At 55.7% G+C, this 24,472-nt stretch overlaps 2 protein-coding genes across 11 annotated transcripts in view; both read right to left on the bottom strand.

Moving 5' to 3' along the window:
• Nucleotides 1-798, bottom strand: part of PHF12 (PHD finger protein 12) — a 41,846-nt gene extending 41,048 nt beyond the window's left edge. For 2 of the 7 annotated variants that reach the window (XM_030295398.1, XM_030295400.1), the window contains exon 1: nt 170-796. In XM_030295398.1, the coding sequence (XP_030151258.1) occupies nt 170-235 (66 nt within the window). In that variant the 5' untranslated portion in view covers nt 236-796. Of the gene's footprint in view, nt 1-169 lie in introns of all 7 variants that reach the window. The other 5 variants (XR_003964637.1, XR_003964638.1, XM_030295399.1 and 2 more) reach the window with 5 other exon arrangements.
• A 4,121-nt stretch (nt 799-4,919) lies between these two features.
• The window catches only part of SEZ6 (seizure related 6 homolog), a 44,835-nt gene continuing 25,282 nt past the window's right edge, over nt 4,920-24,472 (bottom strand). The window contains exons 4-17 of one of the 4 annotated variants that reach the window (XM_030295401.1): nt 16,942-17,137; nt 12,521-12,706; nt 9,519-9,687; nt 9,228-9,394; nt 8,457-8,651; nt 8,071-8,209; nt 7,764-7,960; nt 6,977-7,171; nt 6,379-6,570; nt 6,075-6,272; nt 5,768-5,806; nt 5,400-5,517; nt 5,213-5,315; nt 4,920-5,049 (exon numbers count right to left, since the gene is read on the bottom strand). In XM_030295401.1, coding sequence (XP_030151261.1) covers nt 5,017-5,049; nt 5,213-5,315; nt 5,400-5,517; nt 5,768-5,806; nt 6,075-6,272; nt 6,379-6,570; nt 6,977-7,171; nt 7,764-7,960; nt 8,071-8,209; nt 8,457-8,651; nt 9,228-9,394; nt 9,519-9,687; nt 12,521-12,706; nt 16,942-17,137 — 2,127 coding nt within the window. In that variant the 3' untranslated portion in view covers nt 4,920-5,016. The remainder of the gene's footprint in view (nt 5,050-5,212; nt 5,316-5,399; nt 5,518-5,767; nt 5,807-6,074; nt 6,273-6,378; nt 6,571-6,976; nt 7,172-7,763; nt 7,961-8,070; nt 8,210-8,456; nt 8,652-9,227; nt 9,395-9,518; nt 9,688-12,520; nt 12,707-16,941; nt 17,138-24,472) is intronic. The other 3 variants (XM_030295402.1, XM_030295403.1, XM_030295404.1) reach the window with 3 other exon arrangements.

Below are 24,472 nucleotides of genomic sequence, written 5' to 3'. Positions count from 1 at the left end.
GGCTAAGCTCAGCCCCTCGAATTGCAAAGAAGGGAGGGAGAATCTGGGTGAGGAAGAATCCCCCTCCCCCGGCCCTTTTGCGCTGTGAGCTCAGGACCGGCTTTGTGGGGCGGAGGGCGGAGGTTCCCTCCCGGCGCTGGGGGAAGGGGATGAGGAGGGCCACTCTTACCTCCATCAGCCCCCCCGACGTGTCCAAGTCGTACACGATCGTCTTGGTCTCCATTTTCTCCCACATTCATCCACCTCCCGGGCTGGGCGCTCTCTGCTCCGGCCCCCCCAACCCCGGGGGGAGGGGGGAAGCGGGGGGAGGGGGCGCTCCTGACCCCGGCCCCCCTTCTTTTTTCCCAACACGGGTCCCGACTTCCTCGCCCTGGCTCCCCCCCACCCCCCGGCCCCCAGTCCCCGGGACGGCAGCGTCCTCCCCACGGGCCGTGAGGGGGGAGCGGCCCCTCAACCCCGGCCCGGCGGCTGGCTGCACGGTGGGTCCCGGCTCCGGGGGTCAGGCCTCGGCGGGGCCTAGTCCCACAGGCTAAAGCCGGCGCTGGCGACCGCTGGTCCGGCCGGGAAGGCTGGCGGGCGCTGCCATCCCGGGGTTGGGGGGATAGGAGGGGGGGTGAGAGGTTAGGTGAGGTTGTGGTACGTGAGGTGACTGCGGGGAGGGTGATGGGGGGTGGTCCCCGGGCTCCGCCTCTCGCCGCCGCCGCCGTCTGCGTCCCGGCTGCCGCGCACTTGGCGCAAACTTACCGCGAGCGCCCGCAAAGCCACCCGCGCAGGCGCCCCGGGATCGCCGCTCGCCGCGCGCAACCGCAGTGACAGCCGGCGGCCGGGCTCCCGCGCAGCCGCAGTGAGGGGGTACCCCCCAGCGCGCAGCCGCGCTGGCATTCGTCTGGAGCGCCGAAGCCCCGCCTTTCTGCCTTGCGCCAGCGTACTGAGAAGAGGAGGGCGGGACCTGAGGTCTCGCGCAGGCGCCTGGGAGAGCCTCTAAGGGTCACAGCGCAGCCGCAGGAACATGGGGGCTCTTCATCCATTGGTGTTTGTGTATAGAACCAAGAATACTCTGTTCCTGCGCAGGCGTGTTGAGAATGCTCCCCTCCCTCCCCACAACACAGCCGCCTTCCGCGCAAGCGTATTGTCACCTGCAGGCCCTAACAAGAATGCTTCTACTTTCGCCATTTTGGTAATGGGATATAGGCTACCATGTCCTTGGAGTCCTCAGGCATGAACAGGAAGGAGTAAGGTGTGGTGTTGGCTGGAGCTGGTAGGCTGTCGGTGACAGCTGTGCTCCTAGGGTTATTGTACAGGATCGTTTGGTTCCCAGCGTCAGGTGTGGCTGGACTAGGCGCCATATTGGTAAAGAGAAAAGAAAAGCCACCGCGACGGAAAACTATTCTTTTGGTGTGGGGTTGGATGGCTACTGTTCACACTTCCCTCTCGCTCCCGACACTAAATTTTAGCCTGAGAATCTCTGCCTTGCGTAGTGATGACACCATGGAGGGTTCCGCCTGCTCGTTACTATCCTCTCTTGATCACTGTCCCTGGGAACGACTCCAGAGGAGGCCAACAGCGAAGAGTTAGTAACGCTGACAACGCCCAGCTACCTGCCTATAGAAGACTTCAACTCCCAGTTTGCAATGCGCAAGAGGGCCAAAGGGCGGGCGCGAGCGCATTGCAACCTGGGCGCAAGAATCGCGATGGATCTGGTGGATTGTGGGAGCCGTAGTTCTGTGTGCATGCTGTGCAGTGTATGGTGGGATGGCCTCGGGGAAGAGTGATTTGCCTGCTGGGAGGGGATGCTTTTGAGAGCTGCAGTGTTGTGTATTGGGATTTGTAGTTTGAAGGCCTCACCTCGAATTCTGGGCTTCCCTCCCCACCCCCCACGGCACCTTTCTCTCCCATTGGTGTTGTCTTCAGAGATGGCCAGTTATCTCTTGCCTGACGGTAGGGGAAGAGGTGGCGAAGGGAATGGCATCACTGTGCCTGCCACTAGGCGTTTAGTTGGCATTGTTGCCAGGTAATTGGGTCCGGCTCACCTCTGATATTAAGGGGGTACTTAACGTTTGAAGAAGGATAAAACTAGAAAGGGATTAAAGACCATCTGTGTTAATCTCATTTCCAGATGCATAGAGAGGAGCAGTGTTTTTCCTAGTTCGCATAGTGAATTTATGGCAGACTTATGTATGAATGAAACAGATTTGATTCTCAGGCCAGGACACTCTCCCCTACACCATGCGAATTGTCTGTATGGAGTTCTTGCTGCTGCTTCTTTTGGGATACTAAGGAGGTTGAGTTAGATAGTAGGGATGTCTGTGTGTGGTCTTAGGGTTCTGTTTGTCTGACTTTTCTGATGATCCTTTTGGTGCCTGGGAAGAATGATAAGGTCATAGGCCTTATCTTTCATGTGTGTGTGTGTGTGTGTGTGTGTGTGTGTGTGTGTGTGTAGATGTCATGTAGACTGGCCGCTCTCTGCCCTCTCCCAGCCTCAGCAAACAAGAAATCTTAGTGGCTATGGCCCAGAGAGGTGGACTTCAGAGAGAATAGCGCTGAGCTAGATGTATGAAAATGGCCAGACTTCATCTCTGCTGGGGCTTTGTTTCATGTCACAGGCCCTCAGAAGTTGGAACCACATGTGCCCTCTCCACTGATTCCTTCTTACTGCTCAGGACCCAGCTGTGCTGCTGTGTCAGCCTGAAGGCATTATGGGGCAGAGAAGTCCATTGGCATATGGCAAATGAATAAGTCTTTGCTTTGATCAACATCGTCATTTGCAGTGGAGAACAGGAACAGGTGGTGGGCTAGAGAGGAAAGTAATACTTGGCTCTGTTGACAAGTGCCAGGGGAACTAATCATTCTACACACCTTCCTGTTAGACCTTGGAGGGTGAGGTCAGCCCAGAGGTTGGAAGTTGGTGCCACCTTGGAGAGCTCCAGCCCTGGCTGTTCCAGGGGAATTGAGGAGAGCTAGCAAGCAGGTGGGATACAGATGTCTTCCGAAGTGACCTCTTGTGGCTAATATAGGCACTGCACTTCTACACCAGCTGGAGTTTCTCCAGCCTTCGAGGAGGCCTGTGGTAGAGCTGGGAGGTGGGCAGCCATAAGTGATCAAGACCTCTCTGTTGGAAGACTGTGGAAGTAGAAGGTGCTGGTTGCTGCCATTATTTCCTTCGTGGATTTTGTCTTCTGGCTTCTGAAGTGTCCATAACTCTGTTGCCTGCCTCTTTCTCTTACTCTGGGGAGCAGCCATGCAGAGGACACCTCTAAGCGTGGGTATGCATGCTGGGAGCCAGGGCTGGACTAACACTTTCATCTCAGGAGGTGCTGGGAGCCATAGGGAAGCCATAGGGAAGGGGTACCGGTGCTACAAGTGACCAAACATGGCCAACTTAAGCAGATTCTCTCCAGCCAACTTCTTTCTGGAGCCCACGGATAGGGCTTTTGCTAAAACAGGAGCCAAGTCCCCACCTTAAGTTGCATTGCCCCTCCTCTTGATAGTCTGGATGTTCCCTGAGGCCAGGACAGACTAGGGCCTCATGTTCAGGGGTTCAGTCTCTGAATCCGGTTCCAATTTTCTAAACATTGCTAGTTGGGAAAGAAGGGGAAGGAGAGAGGCATCAGGCTTCCTGGGCCTTGCCAACAATACAGTGGCACTGAGGGGCAGCTTGGGAGTATGCCAGACTGTAGTTCTGGACCTAGCAAAGAGGAAGAAAGGAAGCACTGGGGGTAGATGAGCGGTTGGATTCCTGGGCTTCCAAACCCCTGTGGGCCACCTACTGGGGCCTCTTATTTCACCTGCCATCTGTTGCACTGACCTTGTTGGAACAGTAGCCCCTGGAGCACTGCATGTAATTTGTTTGATAAAATCTGGGAGTGATCAGTTGGTGGGTCCAGCATGCCTTCTGGTCTTGATGTCCACATCTCATTTGTTTCCCAACTCCCTTCCCTCCAAGAAAGTACCATCTACCTGGCCACTGCTTTTTTTTTTTTTTTCCAAAAAACACCATTTTAATAAGGAAACAACAGAAATAGAAGATTGTTCTCTGGAGCCCAGACCCCATATAATACATTACATGTTCAAAGTGGCCTGTAGCCAACTCCTGGGTCTTTCCCTGGGTCTCTGACCCTATGTTCCATGCCAAACTCCTGGGCCCTTGTACCTCTGCTCCTCTCCAGAATATGCCTGCCCACTCCCCTTATCCCAAAACACAGTGGCCAGGAGGGGAGACTGGCAAGTGGCTGGGGTTAGAGGAGGGACTAGTGGGAAAGAAGATGTTTGTAAAGCCAGACTGACCTCAGGGGAAGATCTCCCTCTCCTCAGGGTGTAGGGCTGCCAGGGCAGCAGTGGGGTGGCCTGCTTTGGTGTGGAGCATGAGTGCCTAGGGAAGCCCAACCTGAGCTTCGGGTAGGGTCCCTAAGCCCCTTAGGATCCCTTAGAATTATTGCCTCCAGGAAGCAGAACTGTCCATTCCTGGGGCCTTAGAGAAGGACTAGAGACCTCCCCGCCCGAGGGGCTGATGTCAGCATGCCAGGACTACCCAGAGGTCACTGTTGACAGCAGCTTTGGCCACTAGTGATGGCCCTGTGAGGAGCACCCTGGTGCAGTTTCCACCACCATCAAGTTAACCCCGCTGCAAGGTGCCACATGCCGAGCTGGATGGTGGTCACCTGGAGAGAAGTGCTCTTCCTCGGCTCGTGGATTCCAGGCTAGAGGTCCAGGGCATGAAGGAGAGTCAGGAGAATGCTGGTTCCTGATGCATGTGCTCCAGCTGTGCTCCGCCCAGAGGCAGATGCCCCCTGACTTGAACCCAAGGAAGGGCCCTATGTGGGCAGTGGTACCAAGAAAATGGGCCCTGGAGGGCATTACAGGTGGGGAAGGGCACAGCTTCTTGAGGGATTGGTGGCGTCTCTTCCCAGATGGTATGTACAGGAGGTGTAGGGACAGCAGGAGGCTGGAAACTCTGCTGCTGGGCTGTGATGCTGGGCTGAGCTGACTCCTCCAGGCTGCCCCAACTAGATGGAGACTTCATATTCTTTCGTCTCCTGCAAAGTAAAGAGACTGCTTGGAGTTGGAAACTTGTATAAGGTTTGCCAGCCCATAATCCACCTTCCCCAGGAAAAGGGAAAGAGTGAGAGGGTTTGGAGGGACCCTCAGGGGTACCTGCCCAAGGGAGCATAGATGAGGTCCTGGATAGGGTGCAATGAATGGCATAGATACTTACTCCAATTTCGTAAGTTGGATTGTCAAATGCTGACTCCACAGTAATGCGGTCATAGGGGCGGGGTCGTGTTTGGGGCAGCCGCAGGGGGCTTTTCCCCTGGAGCCTGTGGGACAGAAAATCCTGTGAGTCAGAAGTGCTGGGCAGGAGTGAGTCAGGTATGTAGGGCAGGAAGGGAAACCGGACTCACCTAGAGAAGTAGAGGTACACACCTCCCACCAAGAGCGCCATCACCACCAATGGCAAGAAGATGGCAGCTGCAATGTGGGCGGCATCCAGGGTGCCGGAGGCAGCAGGTGTCTTGGCAACTGAAAACACAGAGGTCGGGATTGGGGCAGAAGTCCCTGTCACCCAGAGCCCATATCTGCCCTCACCTCTGCCCAGGAGAATCCAGCCACCAGCTCCCTCTAGCTAGCTAGGGGCAGGGAAAGAACTTTTGCTCTGCTGGTCCCAGACCTCTCTCTTTCTCCTCCCTCCCTGCTTGGGCAACCCATGGCCTGGGAGCTGTGAGAGCCAGGGCAGGGAGACTATTTCCCAGGCCCTCAGCGGGGGGCTCACCATCCAGGCTGCGGCCGCTGTAGAACCCATCCAGAGAGGCTGGAACAAGAGGGGGGCGCCAAGGGCAGAGGTGAGACCAATGGGCCAAACCACTAAGGCAGGGAAGAGGCTGATCATGGGAAGGATTTGTCCAAGGAGAGCCCACCCCAGCATTTGTCTTGGTGTCACCAGGTCAGAAGGATCTGGCAGAGGCTGGGGAGACCAAGGGTAACGTGAAGGGGGTGGGGCCAGGGGAGTTCTGGTTCTCAGCATTTGGCATCTTTGCCAGAGCAGCCCTGTGGAACAGGCAGGAGTTGTGAACACTCACCAGCGCTACAGATGGGTGGAGGGTCACTCCAATGTGAAGGATGCCCGGGCACACACTTGATGCTGGCCTGACCCTTCAGCACGTAGCCAGGGGCACAAGAGAAGTGGACAGTAGCCCCTGCTGGGTGTAGCCGCTTCTCAGGACTGTGGGCACCGTTCTCAGGGGCGCTGAGGCCATGGCATGGCTTGAGCTGTTCCACTGCAAAGCAGGCAGAGCCCAGTGAGGATGCCAGGCCCCTGGCCTCCAGAGGTGGCTTCTTTCATCTCCTACCGGAGGCTTCCCCTCCTACCCGTTTGACACTTACGGAGGCATTTAGGGGCCCGGTCGCTCCACTTGGGGCTGCTGGCTTGCCGGTCGTGGCAGGTGAGGATGGCACTACCCGTCAGCACAAAGCCCTGGTCACAGATGTACTGCACGGTGGCCCCCACAGGAAATTTGGGGCTAGATATGAGGCGTCGGCTGTGCTCCACGTCCCCGGGGTCGTGGCAAGAAGTCACTATGGGTAGGGGGTGGTGGGGGAGAGCAGCCCAGGTAGAACTCCACAAAAGCCGGCCCACCCTGGCTTTATTCCAGGTCGGCCAGTATGTTCATGACACGTGGCCCCGCCGCCTGTTCGTCTGTCCCTATCATTTCGCTGGTGTATCCCTTATTTTTCCTCTTCCCATCCACTAGAATCAACAGACACTAGCAGTCTCCCGGGAAGGAAATATTTGAAGTACTTGGTGGAGAACCCTTTGAAAAGGTATTCATTCCCCCATTTCACAGGTGAGGAAACCGAGGCTATGAGAGGCGGAGGAAGCTCAAGGGTACCAGCCGATACCAGCCGAAGTCTGGTTCAGAGTGGAGGAGAGGGGCTTGTAGCTTCCATTGAGGAAGGGAACGCAGGGAACAGGTGCACTCACCTCTCTGGCAGGAGGGCAGGTCCTCGCTCCAGGTTAGGTCCCACTGGCACATGAGGACACTGGATCCTACCACCTGGTAGCCGGGGTAGCACTGGTAAGTGACCACTGTGCCGTGTACCAGCTCAGGCTGAGACGGGCTCTTCCAACCATTGGGGATCTCAGGCAGCTCCGGACAGGTGTCATTGCGGGGCACCTCTGGGGGCACAGGGGCAGCAAGGTGCGGGCCCTTAGCGGGCACTAAATTGTCTGTGCCCGCCTTCCTCACCGTGCGGCCACTCCAGCGCCTGCCAGTTTGTCCTGGGCCTAGCCTGGCCCAGGCAGCCTCAGCAATGCATTCCTTCCTGCCCGGGGGCCCCTCCTTGCCTGCCCCTGACATCATTCTCTCTCTTCAGTTCCTGGGTTATCATGTAGGCAGGCTTTGGCTCTGCTTTCTAAAGGACATCTGCCAGTTCCTCAGTCCTGAGAGAGGGGCCGGGTAGGGTGGGAAATTGTCACTGCTGTTAAAGCTTGTCAGAAAGGCAGAAACCAACACTTTTCCTCAGTTTCCTTTTTTTGGTATGAAGGTCTTCCTGCTGCCTACCCAAATCTCTCTTGCTGCAACAGAAGGCCCCCTCTCACTGTGCCCTCGGGGAAGACTGAGAATAAGACTGGCTTCCTTCAGGTGACACCTGGGAAAGTTTCCAGCTTTCCCTTGTCAGATAAGAGCTCTCAGGCTCATGGCACTGGCCTCTCTGGCTTGCCACGATCTCTTCCCCCAGGCAGCAGGGCAGGGCAGGGGCAAGCTCACCAAAGAAGTGGATGACAAAGCCCTGCTGGTAACCCAGCACCGAGGCCCCAGGGTCTGACTGGAACTGTATGGTGACGTCGGCCATGGAGGTAAAGAGCTTGAAGTGGCCACGGGGCCCTGAGTACTGGCCCAGGACCCGGGCTGTCAGGTCGTCCCCATCGTAGAAGGTAAGCACGTCACCAGGGCCTATGCGCAGCCTGTGGAGGAGGACCGTCAGGGAGGATGGGCCCGGGACCCCGGGCTGGGCTGGGCAAGAAATGGCCCCAGGGCTTAGGAGCTGGCTTGGCCTAGCCCAGTGAGCACTCACACTCGGACATCCAGCATGATGCGCTTGTCCTCTTCCACGTGCACGCCCCAAATGCAGTCCTGCCCACGGCTGTAAGGCTCCGGCCAGTTGGGGGAGAGCACCACACCAGCTGAGTCTGTGATCTCCCCACTGCACACAGCTGGAAGGCAGGGGAGGCCCCGGAGGTGCGTCCCCTCGGTGTCCCGCCTCCCACCCCCAGCGCTATGTCCTGGGGCTGCCTCCTGCCCGCGGGAATACCTACCGCTGGGAGCCCCCACCTCCTCCTCGAGGGGAAGCTTGAATCACACATGTCACAGGGGCCCTATGACCCCAGGTTCTGCAGCTGGCTCTCCCGTCCCCACCCTGCTCCCTTTCCCCGGCAGACCCATCCACAGGTACCTACTGACCTCGGCAGGCTGGCTCTGTCTCATTCCACTGGGGGTCGTGGGGGTCAATGCACTCAATGATGATGGAGCCCTGCTCCAGGGTGTAGCCAGGGTCACAGCTGAACTCCACAGTGGTGCCCACGGGGTAGGAGGGGGCGCTGCTGCTGAAGTTGCCGTATTTGACAAAGGGCTCATAGCAGTGGCCCTGCTGGAAAGCTACAAACCAGGCCCAGCCCAGCTCAGTCGCAACCGGGGCAGACATGGGGCAGATGTTCTTCTGCCTCCCGCCCCAAGGCCTTTATGTTCTTGACCACAAATGCGTGTCCTAGGCTTGCAGCAGGGGCGGGATGCCCAGAGCACCCTACCCTGTCATGTTCGGGAGGCCGTCTTGATCGCCATTGCATTCCCAGCACCTAGTTTTGTGCTTCATATACACAGGGCACTCAATAAATGTTTCTTTTTTGGATTAATTAACGAAGGCATGCATGCATGAGTGGTTCTAGAATGTCTCTAGTTTTCTGTCTCTAAGGGTTGGGGCCTTTTTTGCTCCTCAGACTTGAGAGGATTCATTCTCTTGGACTGTGGAGGGCCCGGGTCCAGGCAAGGGTCTCCCACAAAAATGGGGTAGGAATCCCAAACTGGACGGGAGGGATGGGGGGTGGGGCTAAGTGCTAGCTGAGCAAGGGCTAAGTTGGAAGGAGGGATGGTGGAATGGAGGTGGTGGGGGGAGGGTGTGAGAGAAGAGGCCCTGGGTTCAAGCCCTCCACCCCTGAGAGGCCCCAGCAGGCTCACCCTCATAGCGCAGGGCCATGCCTGCGGCTGCCCCGCTGCTGTCAGTACTGAGCTCCACGAAGAAGTGTCGGCCGGAGCTGAGCAGGCCTTCGATGGGCAGGTACTCCACCTCGTAGGAATCATACACTGGAGGGGCCTCCACATTGTCCCCATTACGGATGATGAGCCTGGGCCAGGAGAAGAGCGGCTGCACGGCTGGTCCCGTTGTCCCGGGTGGGGTCCCCGTCCTGCCAGCGGGGCATTAGCAGGCCGCGCACTCCTGTCCCACACCGGGCCAGGACCTCCCCTCACCTGTCGTCATCCTCCGCCAGGGAAACCTTCTCAAAGTGTAAGTGCAGCCGCTGGCCTTCGGGAGCCTCGAGCAGCCAGTGGCAGGTGAGATTGTTGCTGTAGTTGCCCGGGAAGCCCGGGGAGACGATGCGGCCGGTGGTGGCGTTGCGGGTCACTCCACCGCAGGCAGCTGCGAGACACGGCCAGGGCTGTGGGCTGGATCCCGGATCCTAGACCCACTGGATTCTGGACGGCCTGCCAAGCGTGCCTGCCCACCCCAGCTCTTGCGTCCTCTGCATGGGGCAGCAGGGGTATTTGCTTTCATGGTCCTGAAGGTCAGTCCTTGGCCCCTGTGACCCTGCAGCCCCAGGCAGCCCGGACTCCCTACCTCCTAACGTTTCACACCTCTGGGACATTTTCCTCCTAACCTTTCACACCTCTGGGACGATTCATGTGCAATCCCTTTGACTGTGGTAGATCTGTCATGGCCTAGCCAAGGGGTCCTGGGTGAGTCACTTCCTCTCTCTGCTGACTCCTCTGGGAGGCCTTCCCCAACTCCCCCCAGGCAGACTTTATTAAAGTCCCTTACCCAGGGCTCCAGTTATTGTTTGGATATGTCCCTTAACTAGGACCCCCTGGGGCAAGGGCCACGTCTTTTCAGGGCAGGCACAGAGTTGGTATTCAGTGTTTGTTGAATAAAATGAGTGAATGAATATAAAAAAGAGGGCAGGACTAGAATCTGGGCTGACAGACATCTGGTGGACGCGCAATCCGCCTCCTAATCTTGTGCCCTCAGCAGACATTGCTAGCCAGGACCTGGCCTCACATACTTTCTGAAATAGCATCACTACCCCCGTTGTTCCTGGGCTGACTCCTCTGGCCTGGGACTGTCCTCTTTCCAAGGGGAGGCTGAGTAGCTCTCCCGGCCCCATCACTGAGGACTTCTGGGTTACTTGGCCATGAGCTCCTGGCAGTTGAGTGGGGCCAGAGAAGGGGTTTCAAAGGCAAGCAGAGTGAGGCTGGTTCCAGGCAGCACTTTCCTCTCTTAGACACACAGCTCTGGCCCCTGTCTGCTCTCAGAGACTAGGCTGCCGTGGCGAAGACACAGCGCCTTTGTCTCCAGATGTTCAAGAGAGCAGAATCTTTTTTAATAAAGCTCCTGGGTGGGGTAGCTGGGGGGAGCATCTGGGTGGCTCAGCTGGTTAAACGACCAACGCTTGATTTTGGCTCCGGTCATGATCTCCCAGTTTGTGGGTTTGAGCCCCTCATCGGGCACACGGAGCCTGCTTGGGATTCTCTGTCACCCCTTTCTCTTTGCCCCTCCCCTCCCCTCTCTCTCTCTCAAAATAAATAAATAAAACCTTAAAAAAAAAAAGCTGGAGAGAGGGCTGCGTTGATTTTCTGCTTCTCTGCAGAAAGGGCAGACCCACCTTTCTGTTTGGTCTCAGAACAGAACTGCCCTGCAAATCTGATCATGCCCCACCCTTCACTTAAATTTGTCTGTGGCTCCCTGTGACCCCCAGGTGATGCAAGCCCAAGGTGGCATTCAAACCTTTACCAACCCAGCTCTTTCTTGACTCGAGCTTCAGCCCCATCCCATGTATCCCCTTCTTTAGGCACGCCTCAGCACTTCCTCACTCCACCGTGCTGCTTTCTGCCTCCACACCTTTGCATGTGCTGTCTCAAGAATCCAACCCACTTCCCTGGGCTCACATTCTTGTAGTCCCTCCATGCTTTCTGCCTGGGAAGCTTTCTTTTCCTCCTTCCTCATTTTGGAGCAGCTCTCCCTCCCTTGGATCCTTCCCATGCCCTGAATTCACCCCGTCACAGCCCTGTTTGCGCAGAACCTGCTGTGTGCCAGAATTCCTACTTGCCAGAGAGCTCCTTGAGGGCAGAGACCACATCTGGCTTATTCGCCTCTGCTTGTGCCTAGCACCCAGGAAGAGCTTATAAAATGAGAGAAGGCTCAAGAGCCCAAGCGATTAAAAAAAGAGCAAGAAGAACAAGAGAAAAGAAAAGAAAAGGGGCATCTGGGTGGCTCAGTCGGTTGAGCGTCCGACTTCAGCTCAGGTCATGGTCTCGCAGTTTGTGAGTTCGATCCCCATATGTGACTCTGTGCTGACAGCTCGGAGCCTGGAGCCTGCTTCGGATTCTTGTCTCTCACTCTCTCTGCCCCTCCCCTGCTCATGCTCTGTCTCTCTCTTTCTCAAAAATAAATAAATTAAAAAAAAAAATTAAAAAAAGACGTCCAAGCTGACTTTCACACTGCAGACTGAACACTTCATCTTCCTTCTGCCAACAAGCCCCTCTCCAATGACAGCAACCTCAGACTTCCTGATCATCCAGGACTGGAACCTGGGAGGAAGTCTCCTTCCGCTCGCCCCTCTTCCCTCATCTGTGTCTCTGGAACCTCTTCCCTGCTCTCCATTACCAAAGTCACTAATTTCAGACCCTCTTGCCTGGCCGGCCTCCTGGCCTCCAGACACCATCTGGCTGGCTCTCCTGAGGAATAGTTCTGAGCTCCTCCCTGGCTATTTTCTGAGTCCCTAAACACTCCCTCAACTTGTTGCCTCTGTTGTCAAAGCCTGCGCTGTTCCCTCCATTGAAATGTTAAACCTTCAATGTCACTTGCCCCAGGAAGCCTCCTAAATACCCAACTAGGAATGATTGCTTCCTCCCTGCCCAGGTCTGTTTGCTGTTCTTCACTGCTGCTTTTTACTTCCTGCTCTGGAAATTGGTGATCCGTGCGCTTCCTTCTTCTCCCACTTCCTGGAATTGTGGGCTCTTTGAGGGCACGGTACCTGTTTAATTTAGCTCTGTACTGGTGGTGCCTCTATGTCAGAAGTGCTCAAGGAGGGTGGTTGGATAAATGCTACTGAGGTGTGTGGCCATTTTCTGGCTTTCTTATGGAGACCGAATGAAGGTTCCAGGCAGGAGCAGAGAGCAGGGATGATCTCGAACGCCCCACCCTCCCCCCGCAACTTACTTCCCTGTTGAGCACTGGGTCTCCTGGAGCCACTTACCAATGCAGACAGGCTCTTGGGCATCCCAGAAGGGCTGGGTGGCATTGAGACAAGTAAGGATTCTGGCACCCTTCAGCTGGTAGCCAGTGGCACAGCGGAAGCGGGCGCTGCCTCCCGGGTGGAGGCTGGTGACAGTCACAGCTCCATAAGCAGGACGCCGGGGAAAGTGGCAGTTCAGGAGATAGGCTGCAGAGAGAAAATGAGTGACAGTGTGTGTGTGTGTGTGTGTGTTGTGGGGCTGAGTCATAGCTAGGGCAAAAGGGTCCTGCCACAGCCTGCCTGGAGGCGTCACTTGGGCCAGAGGAAGCACCAGGAATTCCAGAAAAGACTCTGATCCCCTCCCCAGAAGGTGCCAGTGAAATGTCCAGCAGCCTAGGCTGGTTAGCGGAACAAGCACAGAGCTGGAAGTTAGAAGGTTTGGGTTCTGGTCCAAGCTTTCTGACACTTTTGGCAGATTATTTAGCCTTTCTGTGTCCCACCTCATTTGTTAAATGAGATTCAAAATGCCAGCCTACCTATGGGGTTATTAAGAGAATGAAGGGGATAGTATTTTATTCAGTTTGGTATCCCTGGAATGTAGCTGATAGCACATCTTTATGAAACGGTTATTGAAAGGGGCGCCTGAGTGGCTCAGTCGGTTGGGCGTCCAACTTTGGCTCAGGTCATGATCTCACAGTTTGTGAGTTCGAGCTCTGCATCAGGCTCTGGGTTGAGTGACTTGGAGCCTGGAGCCTGCTTCTCTCTCTCTCTCTCTCTCTCTCTCTCTCTCTCTCTGCCCCTCCCCTGCTAGCACTCTCTCTCTCTCTTAAAAATAAACATTAAAAAAAATAAAAAAAGAAGTGTTTATTGAATGACTTATAGATATGAAAGCACTTGAAATAACAAGTCTATCCTGATGTACTGATATTATTTTTCCTATAGGGGACGAATAGGAATTACAGCCAGAACGATTGAAGTCAGACAGTAAAAAGCTTTTCCAGTATTCATTGGCAAGGGCTGTGGACTTCTTTTAAAAACAGGATGGGGCGAGGGTGGGGAGGCAGGGAACGCCTTCTTGGAAGTTGGGGGAAGGACAAGTTGCCTTGGGAAACTTGGGAACTTTTGGAATTGTCATACCAAGTGTGACCGGACGGTGGCAGCAAATCCTATAAAACAACCTGGAAGGCCTAACCTGGAGCCAAGCTGGGGTGATAGCTAAAAATGGAGGTCAGCGCTTGGGTCGGAGAGGTGAGAAAGAAGGCCAGAGGGGTCAAGGAGACAGACTGAATGAAGCCTTGGGCTACAGAGTCTGAAAACTCTTGGGGGTCGTGAGAGGGATGGGGATTGTCTAGACTGAGGATCTTGGGTGGAGGGGCCCACCCTTACTGGTGGCACTAGGTGGATGGGAAGAGAGGTCCAGGCAGGAACTCTGCTGGCCTCTGTGTGATTTGTGTGAATAGAAAAAGGGGGGTTGCCTCTGGGCAGAACAGAATCCAGAAATGAGTTTTGTGATTTTCACCTCTCCTGGTTGTAGTTACTGGGCTTGTGAAAAGAGAGAGGATGATCCACATTCTTCCATGTCTCATGGCCAACGAGTGGTTACTTGTGATTGGCAAGGCAGGACAGGGCGGCACTTAGGGGGTGGTTCTGGGGTCAGACTGCCTGGGTTTGAATATAGGCTCCCCTACTTGCTCTGCCACCTTGGGCAAGCTGCCTAACTTCTCCATGCCTCAGTTTCCTTGTTTACCCACCCATTTAGAGTATTGCATCCAGTGTTACGTGAGAAGTTAACTGAGAGGACCTGTGTGCAATGCCGGGCACAGAACAAACACCAAATGTACCAGCCTGCTGTTATTGTTTATAATCTTGATTGATACAAGCACCTCACATCCGCAGGCACCTTCCAGTTTCTAAAATGCCTTCATGTTCTTCTTGCTTGATGTCTACAACACGTTTGGGAGGCAGGAAGGCAAGCTATGGGTTAGTAACTCATTTTCAGGTAGGGAACACTAAGGTTCAGAGAGACTGAGGGACTTGCCCTCATCATGCAGCCAGTGAGTGGTAGGGTGGGCACGTGAAGCTCCTCCCTCTAGAGCCTTCCATGTCCCCTCTCCCACCTGCTTCCCCAGGTGAAGTAGAAACCTGGGCTCAGGAGTCAGAGAAACCTGTGAGCAACAGACAAGCCTGCCCTGGGTGGTTGGTTACCGTGGTGGCCGCTTACAATGATCTGGGGACAGACCTGGGGAGGGATGGGGAAAAGAGGGTGGGGCACCCCACCCAGAGCGCAGAAGAGAGGGGTGACACCCAGGGAGGTCTAGGCCACGAGTCAGATGTACTTAAATCTTTCTTGGGAGTTCCTATCACAACTCTGGGAAGGGAGGTCCCCCATTTCACAGATTAGGAAATTGGGCTGGGATGAGGTGAGAGCAGGAGGCGGGGGGCAGATGAGGAAGCCCCCAGACTCCAGAGAGGCCACTTCCCGGGAGGAGCTTCCTCCTGTTGCCATGACTACCGTTCCCAGGGAGCCTGGATGACTGCAATCTGTTGAGCTATTTTCTCCCTGGCGTCTGTTTCTGGGGCCAAGTCCGGTGCCAGGAATGCTCAGGAGGGAGGAGGGGCATGCCTGGCAGGGCCCTCTGCTTCCTCACCCTGCCTGAGGCTGTGGGAGGGGAGGTGGAACTTGGATTCTGCAGATGAAGCCCTTGTGGGGGCCCATGCTTGTGATCTCCAACATTATCTTGGACAGCTCCGGCAGTGATGTGGGTACTAGTCCCCTCGCCCCCTCTTCTGGCACCCTCTTTCTCCAGCCCAGGGAGACACGCGTGTGAGCACATGCTCCTCCTGTTCCCATCTCTGGGATCAGGGCTAATTACAGCCTATAATTAGGGGAATTACACTCATTAAGGAAAGAGCTGATCATTGACAAAAACTGGGCCGAGGAGGGAGGGCTTCTGGGAGCCGAGCAGGAGGCAGGGCTGGGCCAGCTTTCCTAGCCCCTCCTTGGGGTCTGCACCCCTTGCCAGGCCTCCAGCTCCCTGCCTTCCAGCCACCTTTGTCTGGCCCAACAGAGAGAAGGTCCAGGGTTTTGTGCGAAGGAATTTGCGGCAAGAGAGAAGGTTACCGTGGTGTGAAATTATGCCCACTGCTAGGGAGGATTGATGAGCCATTAGGAAGGCTGGCCCTTGCCTCAGCTGGCCCCTTGCCTCTGCCAAGACCCTGGGCAGCCCATGCCCACCGCCAGGCTCCATGCTGCCACACCAGACTGCTCTCCCAGTTTGGGTGGAGAGGCTAGAGAGGGGCAAGTGCTTCTTAGGTGGTTCCAGCATCTGTGTCTCCAGCGCCTGTCCTCCTCCCTGGGCTGTGGACCCTGCGGAGCTGCAGAAGTGGGCCCCTATTGATAATGCAGGGCAATGCCGTAATTGTTCACACCAATTATTTCCCCATTAGCACTCCCAGTCTGAACCGGTTACCCTGTTACAGCAGTACAAGGGGTCAAGAAGACTTTGCCTGGGGAAAGGGGGCCAGGAGAGATGCTGATGGAAGAGGGGCAGAGGCAAGCCCCTTTTCCTCCCTTTCCCATCCTGCCAGCTCGTTAATACTTGTTTCGGTTCCTTCATGGAGCATACTAAGTTCATGGAACATCCTAAGTGCTAGGCACTTCACATGAACCCTTTTGTATAATCCTCATCATGACTTTATGGAGTAGGTATATTGGTCACATTGTACAGCGGAGGAAAAGAAGGTCACAGTGGTCAGATGGCCTGTCCAAGGTCAACTGATGGGAAGGAGATTTAGACACAGATCTTCCCATCTCCTGAGTCTGTGATTTTCCCGTTATATCTTGCCACTCCCTTATTTCCAGAGGTGTTCTGAGCTGACTGGGGCCTGAGACAGGTCTAGGGTGAATGAGGCAGTTCAGGAAGGCCAGGTTGGTAGCAAAGGACCTCCCGTTGGTCATTATCAAGCCCCTTTGACCTTGGCCCCCTTGAATTTGGGGGAGATGGCTTTTATTGCTACTGCTTGTTTAAGGGTCTGCCTCCCCTAGAGATTCTGAATTCCTTGAGGGCAAGGACTTGGAGAGTTCATCTTGATATTGTCAGTGTCCAGCACAGGCCTGGCAAAGAGCAGATGCCTAGGAAAAGTTTACTGAATGAACGAATGAATGAATGAATAGATGGCAAGGGGCACCCCTGAGGTTCTGTGTCGGGCCCCCTTCACAACCAGTTCTTTACAGGGTAGTAGGTGGAGGAAGGAAGGTTCTGGAGGTGTCTGATGTGTCTCTGTACAACTAAACAATCACCTTTAGTCGTACAGAGCTTCACTGGGCATCTGTGCCTGTCCCCCGTCTCCCCTCCACCCCCTATACCCACTATAATAGCACCAGAGATCCCGAGGAGGGCACCCACTCTGGGCTGGTTCCTCCCTCCGCTGCCCAGGCCTACCTTGGTAGTGGAAATGGAAGGTGCCAGGTCCAGCAGGTGGTGGGAGGCTCTGGAACCTCAGTGCTGCTTGGTGGGTGGGGCTACGGATGACCTGGCCCCTCAGCAAGAAAGACTGGTTGGCCAGGGGCAGCGGGTCAGGCCCCCCCAGGCCCTCCACAGTCACCACCTCCCCCTCTCGGAGGCTGATGTTCTGGACCTGTGGTGGGATAGACACAGCAAAGCAGAGCAGTCAGGCTTCTTCCTGCTGACTGAGCCCTGCTGCCCACAGGCTCCCAGAGGCCCCAGGCATGGCCAATCCTCAGGGCCGCTTGGCTACTTGAGCCCTCAGGCCCTGAACTAGGCTCTTGAGTGCAGGAGAAGTTCATTTCACTTCCCAGTAACCCTGTGAGCCTGGATCTGAAGTTCATATCCCAAGGTCACATAAATATTATTAGCAGAACTGGAATTTGTAAGCATGCCTTTCTGTCTCCAAAGCTTTTCTTTTTCTTTTCCTTTCCTTTTTTTTTTTTATATATTTTTTTAATGTTTATTTATTTGTGTGTGAGAGAGACAGAGTGTGAGCGGGGGAGGGGCAGAGAGAGAGGGAGACACAGAATCCGAAGCAGGCTCCAGGCTCTGAGCTGTCAGCACAGAGCCCAACGCGGGGCTCGAACTCACAAACCGTGAGATCATGACCTGAGCCGAAGTCAGATGCTTAACCGACTGAGCCACCCAGGCACCCCTCTTTTCTTTTTTTTAATTTGAGAGAGAGAGAACATGTGTGAGTGGGGGAGAGGGGCAGAGAGAGAAAGAGAGAGAGAGAGAGAGAAAGAGAGAGAATCCCAAGCAAGTTCCATGCTCAGTGCAGAGCCTGATGCGGGGCTCCATCCCACGATCCTGGGATCATGACCTGAGTCGAAATCAAGAGTCAGAAACTTAACAGACTGTGCCACCCAGGCGCCCCATCTCCAAAGGTTTTCAATGACACCAGGACACCTGCTGCTTCCTATCCCTTCACTTCTCTGGGCTCAGTTTTCCCTTCTATAAAGTGGGGTGGAGTAGGTATGTTGAACTAGATAGGTGTCCAAGGGCCCGGCCAGCCATGTGAGGTCTTAAGCATCAGATCCATGTGCCCAGCTTCCCCGGGACACCCCCTGCTGGACCCCATATCCAGCCTGCCCCACACTGAGCCACCCCACACCCAGCCAGCAGCTTCCCTCACCGTCCATGTGCATGCCCAAGTTAGAAACTGGCATCTGGCCTCCTCCCTTATACTCTGCATCCGATCAGTCATTCAATCCTGTCTGTTGGACCCCAATTTTCTTATTACTCTTCATCCCCCTGCCACTTCCCAGCTCCTCACAACTATTACTCACTGGGATCACTGCGGCCGCCTCTCTGCCTGCAGGGCTTCACCCACTCCTCCCTCTGCATCAATACTTTCTGCACTGCAGCCAGCTAATAGCTCCAACCTGTGGCCCGTCGTAGCGCTTCCTTGCTGAAATCCTCTGGTGGCGCTCCGTGGAGCCCGCCAAACCCCCACTATCTAGTCCTGATGCCTTGCCGTGGCCCTCGGGGCCCTGCCCAACTTGGCCCCTGTGGTCTGTGCAGCCAGGCCTTACGCTGTGCGCCTGCACTTCTCGGCCATCGGTGTCTCTTCTCTGGGCCTCTCTCTCTTTTTAAAAAATGTTTATTTATTTTGTTAGAGGGGGTCGGGGAGGGGCGGAGAGAGGGGAGAGAAAGGATCCCGAGCAGGCTCTGCGCTATCCGTGGAGCCCGATGCGGGGCTCGAACTCACGAATTGCGAGGTCGAGAGTCGGACGCCCAACCGACTGAGTCACCCAGGTGCTCCTCTGGGCCTCTTTTTCCAGTCTTCCCTCTGATTGTCCCAGGCCTCTCTGCCACCACCCCAATCCTCAGGCCCTCAATCCCTGGATCATCCTTCTGGGCTCCATGCCTTCATTCAGTCAAACAAGGATTGGACAGCAATAGACTGCCCAGAGGGGAAGTGGCAGTGTGGCCTGGTACAAGGAGCCCAGAGATCTGTTCCTTCCCATATGTCCCAGTTGGCCCTTTCTCTTTATCCCTTAGCTCTGATCACCTCCTGCACATTTTTTCTCACCTGGAGAATGGCCTTGCCCCCTCCCATCCCCAGCTCATCTCTGGGTCCTGGCTGGCTCAGATCAGATTATGTCTCTCTCCTACCCTGTTCGCGACCTCAGACTGCCCAGAGGACAAGGTCCAAACTTCCCAGCTCACAGTTGGCCCCAGTGGCTTTGCCAGCCTCACTTACCGGCACTGCGAGCAGAGGCTACACCTCCCCCCGCCCCTCTGGACATTTGTATACGCAGGACCCTGCGCAGGGAATGCCCTCTCTTCTTGCCCTCCTGCTGAAGCTGGTCATTCTTTCAGATCTCGGGAGCACCACCCTCTGCCTCCCAATCCAGGCCAGTCCGTTCCTTTGCCTCAGGGCCTCCCCACCTCTCTGTACCTCTCCATTAGAGCCCAGGGTGGCGTTTGGGGTCACAATGCCCTCTTCAACGGCCAGTTGCAATAAATCTGTGTGGAGAGAGTGACTGTGTGGACAAGGGGAGGTACATTCCTCGCCAGATCCCTGTGAGCTGAGAAGCACAGAGGATGATGGATGCCAAGCCCAGCCGGATCCAAGGAGACAGTCACGCTCTGGGCCCCTCAGACTGTGGGTGCTGAGGACAGATGTGCCCCGGGGACTCCTCTGTCTGGGAGAAAAGACCTAGTGGGTCTTTGCGGCCAAAAAGAAGGCTCAAGGCGAGGTGCTGGGCCGGCAGTGTTGCCTCTCCGCGGGGCGCTCTCTTACAGGGCACGTTCGGGTGGAGGCTGCCTGACCATCTGCCGGGGACATTCCTCAGGGAATTGCTGCTGCAGGCAGAGGCTGGATGAGGTCCCTTCAAACTTGGAGATTCTGTGATTCTAGAGTTGGGCAAACAAGACTCACACACGTGGAATCTGTAATTATCGAGAGACGCCAGGCAGCATATAATTCTGACTTAAGTGGCACTGAATGCATGCAGCAGGAATCCTCTAGGGGGGAACGGAGGGATTGCAGGCTCAGGGAGAGCGTGGAGCAGGTGGGTCTGAGAGGTCCTGGGGAGGAGGAGGAAGGGAGGACATCGCTGCAGGGAAAAGAACGTAGCCTTTTTCCTAGTTCCCGTAAACGTCCCTTGACCTACAGCTTCCAGCTCCTGACCCCACTGTTTTGCCACCAGCGGAGGCAGCCCCACAATAACAATGACCGTTTATGGAGCACCTACAATGTGTCCAGCCTCGTTCTGTTTATAGATAGGATTTCGTTCTCACCACACTTCCATAAGGTAGGTGGTAAGATCCCCCGTAAGTAAACATAGGCTCAGAGAGGCTAAGGAACTCAGCAAAAGGTCACAAAAAGCGTTAAGTAGCAGAATCTTGCTTTGCTGGAGGCAAAGGCAATTCCTTCCCTCCCCACCTCATGGCGGTGTTACCTGCAGAAAGCTATCCAGACATCCAGATGTCCATACATCTGTATTCCCAGACCCCAGGCCCACCGGGTTTAGTGTGGGGTGGGTCTTGGCCAGATCTGGCTTTTTCCAAGATGTTGAGATTCATGTTCTCAATAGCCATCCTTCGACCCCACCCCCGAAGCCCGGGGTAAAACTGGGAAAACTGGGAACTGAGGGCCCTGGTCCCCTCTGATCAAGAGAAGGCATAGCTCCCTCCAGCCAGCCTGGCTTTCAGCCCAGCTTGGCAGTGAGGGTTGCCATGAGATCACAGAAGGGAGTGGGCCTGGGTTGCCCAGGGCTCACATCCAGAAGGCAACCTGTTCTCCGCGAGAGGCTGTCTGGGCAGCACTGGTCCCTTGGGTTCCCAGCACCCACTTGCAGGCCTGCTGCAGTGACTGCAATGTAATTTGTCACTTGTTTGAAGGCCAGGCCTGACAGGGGCCAGACAGGGCTGAGTGTTGGACAAGGAGGGTGATGAAGTCTTGATGCAATTTGCAGGCATCTGAAGAGCTTGGGAGACAGATTGAAATGTCAGCTCTGCTCACAAGGGCTGTCTTCCCACACCCCTAGCCGGTGACAAGAGTGGGAGCTGGGGGCCAGGCAGGGGGAAAATAGAGCTGAGGGAGGCGAGGACAGTTCCCCCAGGACCCTGTCTGGCACTGCCCGGCTTCCAGCAGACCATGGGGTCAGTTCAAGGGAGGAAATATAGCCACTTTGAGGAGGCTGACTCTTTCCTGAATGGGAGGTGGGGAGGATTTAGGTTGTGCTCTGCCAACCCCAGACCATCAGCCTTGACTGGCCTGTCTGTCCCATGGAAGCCGCCAAGTCGGGTCTCCAGAACATGCCCTGATGGTATGATTCATGGATGGGATGGTGCCACCATCCCCCAAGTAAAACCCTGCACAGGCAGGTGAGCTCAAGGATGACTCTGGCGTGTGAGCCCCACCCCTGGCACCTGAGCCCTCAGCCCCCAGAAGTTGGCCACAGGCCCTGCTCCACTAAACCCTCCTGGTCACCAACACCCATGCATATACTCTGACATAGACCCAAGTTGATGCACACAGCCTCCTCGAACACTTGGCGTGGCACACGTGTGTCCTCACACCCACGTGCTCCCCCACACCCACGTGCTCCCCACACCCATGTGCCCCCCCACACCCTCGTGCTCCCCACACCTATGTGCTCCCCACGCCCACGTGCCCCCCCACACCCTCGTGCTCCCTCACACTCTCGTGCTCCACCCATCCCTGTGCCTCTCCACTCCAAACAATATTATGATAATCACAATTTTTCCCATGAGACCCTTTACCATTTTCAAAGCTTTTTCACATCCATTATCCTCTCAGATCTCACAAAATCTCAACAAGGGAGGCAGAGCAGATTGCGTTTACCTCCACTCTATAGATAAGGGAATCTTGTAATCAGAGATGTTGAGACTTCCTCTTTGGGTCACCCAGTAAATCCAAAGCAAAGCCAGGACTCCAGGCCAGGACCTCCGATTCCTGGTCCAGTGCTTTGTCTTCATGCACAGCGCCCCAGGCCCTGCTCCCAAACTGGAGGAATTCCAGGTGGGTGTCTTACAGGAGCAGGCAGGGCTGAGTTGAGAAAAGGGATTGGGTAGAGCCCACCACCAACAGTCCCCAGCTGAACTCCCTTTTTAGATTCACCACACCTGCCCAATCGCCTGGGCCGGGGGAAGAACAGGTGCTCTTAAGTCCTGGAATCAAACCCTGGCTCCATCACTGACCACTTGAAAGGTCCTTGGGCAGGTCACGTGACCTTTTTGAACCCCCAGTTTCGTGTGTGAAATGGGATGGCTGTACCAACCTGATAGGGCTGTAAGGATTAAGTTAGATCCTACCTGTAAGGGGCTTAGCACAGAACAAGCACAGCTTAGCAGTCCTCTTCCCCTTTCCTGGGGAGATCTGGGCCCTACCTTGGTAAGACCATGGCTCTTGCCATGGTGACAGCTGTCACCAAAAGACCCTTAGCCTCAGGCCTGCCAGGCTCTGCCTAGGAGGCACTGGACCTGGGAGCCACCCTCTCTCTGGCTCAGGTTCTACAGCTGCGAGGAAGCAGGAAGCAGGGTCAAGAGCTGGAGGGGCTACTGTCCAGTCTGGCTTATGAGGGAAATTCCTGAACCCAAAAAAGGAGACGTGCTCAGAGGGACTGGCTGGGAGGGCCCTTCTGCATCATTTGGTTCATCTCCTTTTACAGAGAGGGAAACCAGTCCAGAAAAGGCCAGGGGCTCTGCTCAGGTACCAAGAGATGGGCTGCAGAGGCAGGACTGGTCCCTCATGACAGCCTCTGTGCTCTTGTCAGAACTGATGCCTGTTCACAAGCTCTTATGAGCTTGAGTCTGCCTTGGGGATGGGGAGAATGGCCTAAATCCGTGGGGCTAGACCTGCCTGTGCCCCTGAAACCCCCCTCAGATTAGCCTTCCAGGAGCCAGAAAAGAGGAGGTTGCCCAGAAACCTCCTGGGCCAGAGGTTGACTGGCTACCCTACTGGTGTCCACATCAGGCCTGGTCCCAGTGTTCCGGCTATCATACTGGCAGCTGACCTGGCACGGGAGAGCTGTGTTCCAGTGCAGCCACCTGGGGCACGAGGGTAGGGACTATGAGCAGCTGTGCCCAGGCTCCAGATGGTACAGAGAACAGCCAAGCCAAGATGGAGGCTGGCAGTGGGAAGGCTCTTGGAATGCCAAGTGCAATGAGAGGCACACGCCAGGCCCAGAAAGGCCTGGAGCCCTCGGGGGAGACCGGCTGCCTGGAGAAGGGATGGGACCCCCATGGGCCATCCTGAAGGGGCTTCTCTGGATCTCACAAGAAAGAGCCTAGCCCAGTGCCTGACCCCAGCTGACACAGGAAAACCTCCTCTGATTACGGAGGGCCTGGCCTGTCTCCTTCCTGTGGGCGGCTCAGACGTCCAGCCTCACCAATACCTGCAGCACCCCGAAGGGAGGGAGGCAGGGTGATGCGGGGCTGTGGTCCAAGACATGAAGAGCTGGGGAGTTAGGGATTCTGGAACCCGTGAGGCTGTTCCTCATGCAAAGGGTCTTGTCTGGGGCCCCGGACTTTAGCCAGGGTTGTGGTCACATGGCAGGGGCTCAGCATGGTGTCAGGGATGTGACTTGTGGGTCCTTAACATGCTCTTCTCCTCTCATGGTTTCTCTCATCCCTCCTGCCTGGATTCCATCCCTTCTACCTACCCTGAGCCATCCCTGTGAATTCATGGAGGGGCAGGCAGGGACTTACCCACAATGGAGAGAAGCCACAAGCCTTTCCCCAGTCTCAAGGAGCCACAGGCACCCTCTAGGCCTTCCGGCTGCCTCACCCATTTCATCCCCTACTGCCCTGGGCAGAAGAGCCCTGATTTCAGGCCTAGCACCTGGCAGGAGTGCAACCCAGAAGCCCCTAAGCTCACCTTCTGTTCCTGTGCAATAAAGTCACCTGTCCCAAACTGCCTGGCAACCTTCAAACGGCCAGTCTGACATACCCGCTGCTTCTCAGCCCAGGCTTGTCTGCTGACCTCTCATCTGTCAGGCTCCCGAGCAGGTCTCATTGCCTCCAGAAATCCTTCTCCGGCCCTCCAGGCCGGTGAAGCGTGCCCCATCCTGGCATTCCCACAGTCCCCTGCGCTTCCCACTCCATCCCGACGGCGCCGAGCATTCTGTTTAGGACTTCTGTCTCCCCCAGGAACTGTGTCTAACACCAGCACAGGGTCTGGCACACGGTAATTGCTCAGTTTACATTTGGAGAACGGATTCATTCGCCAAACCACATTAGTTACTGATTAACTGAGTGACTTGGGCAATTCCCTGTCCTTGCTAGCCTCAGTGTTTCCCACTCTCCATGGGTACTGGTCTGCAGTATCCGTAATTCTTCAGGTTGCAAAGCCACCTGCGTGGTGTGGCAAGGAGGCCCAGACAGGGGTAGAGGTTGCCAGAACTCGCCCTGGAAGGAGATGGACCTTAACTCTCGCTTCAGCCCTGGCTGATTCTGCCCCTTCCTTCCTGGCCCTTCCTGCCGTGGCCTC

This window comes from Lynx canadensis, chromosome E1, assembly GCF_007474595.2.
Source record: "Lynx canadensis isolate LIC74 chromosome E1, mLynCan4.pri.v2, whole genome shotgun sequence".
Lineage (NCBI taxonomy): Eukaryota > Metazoa > Chordata > Mammalia > Carnivora > Felidae > Lynx > Lynx canadensis.
The sequence above is the reverse complement of the archived record's forward strand: the minus strand, read 5'-3'. Positions and strand labels throughout refer to the sequence as shown.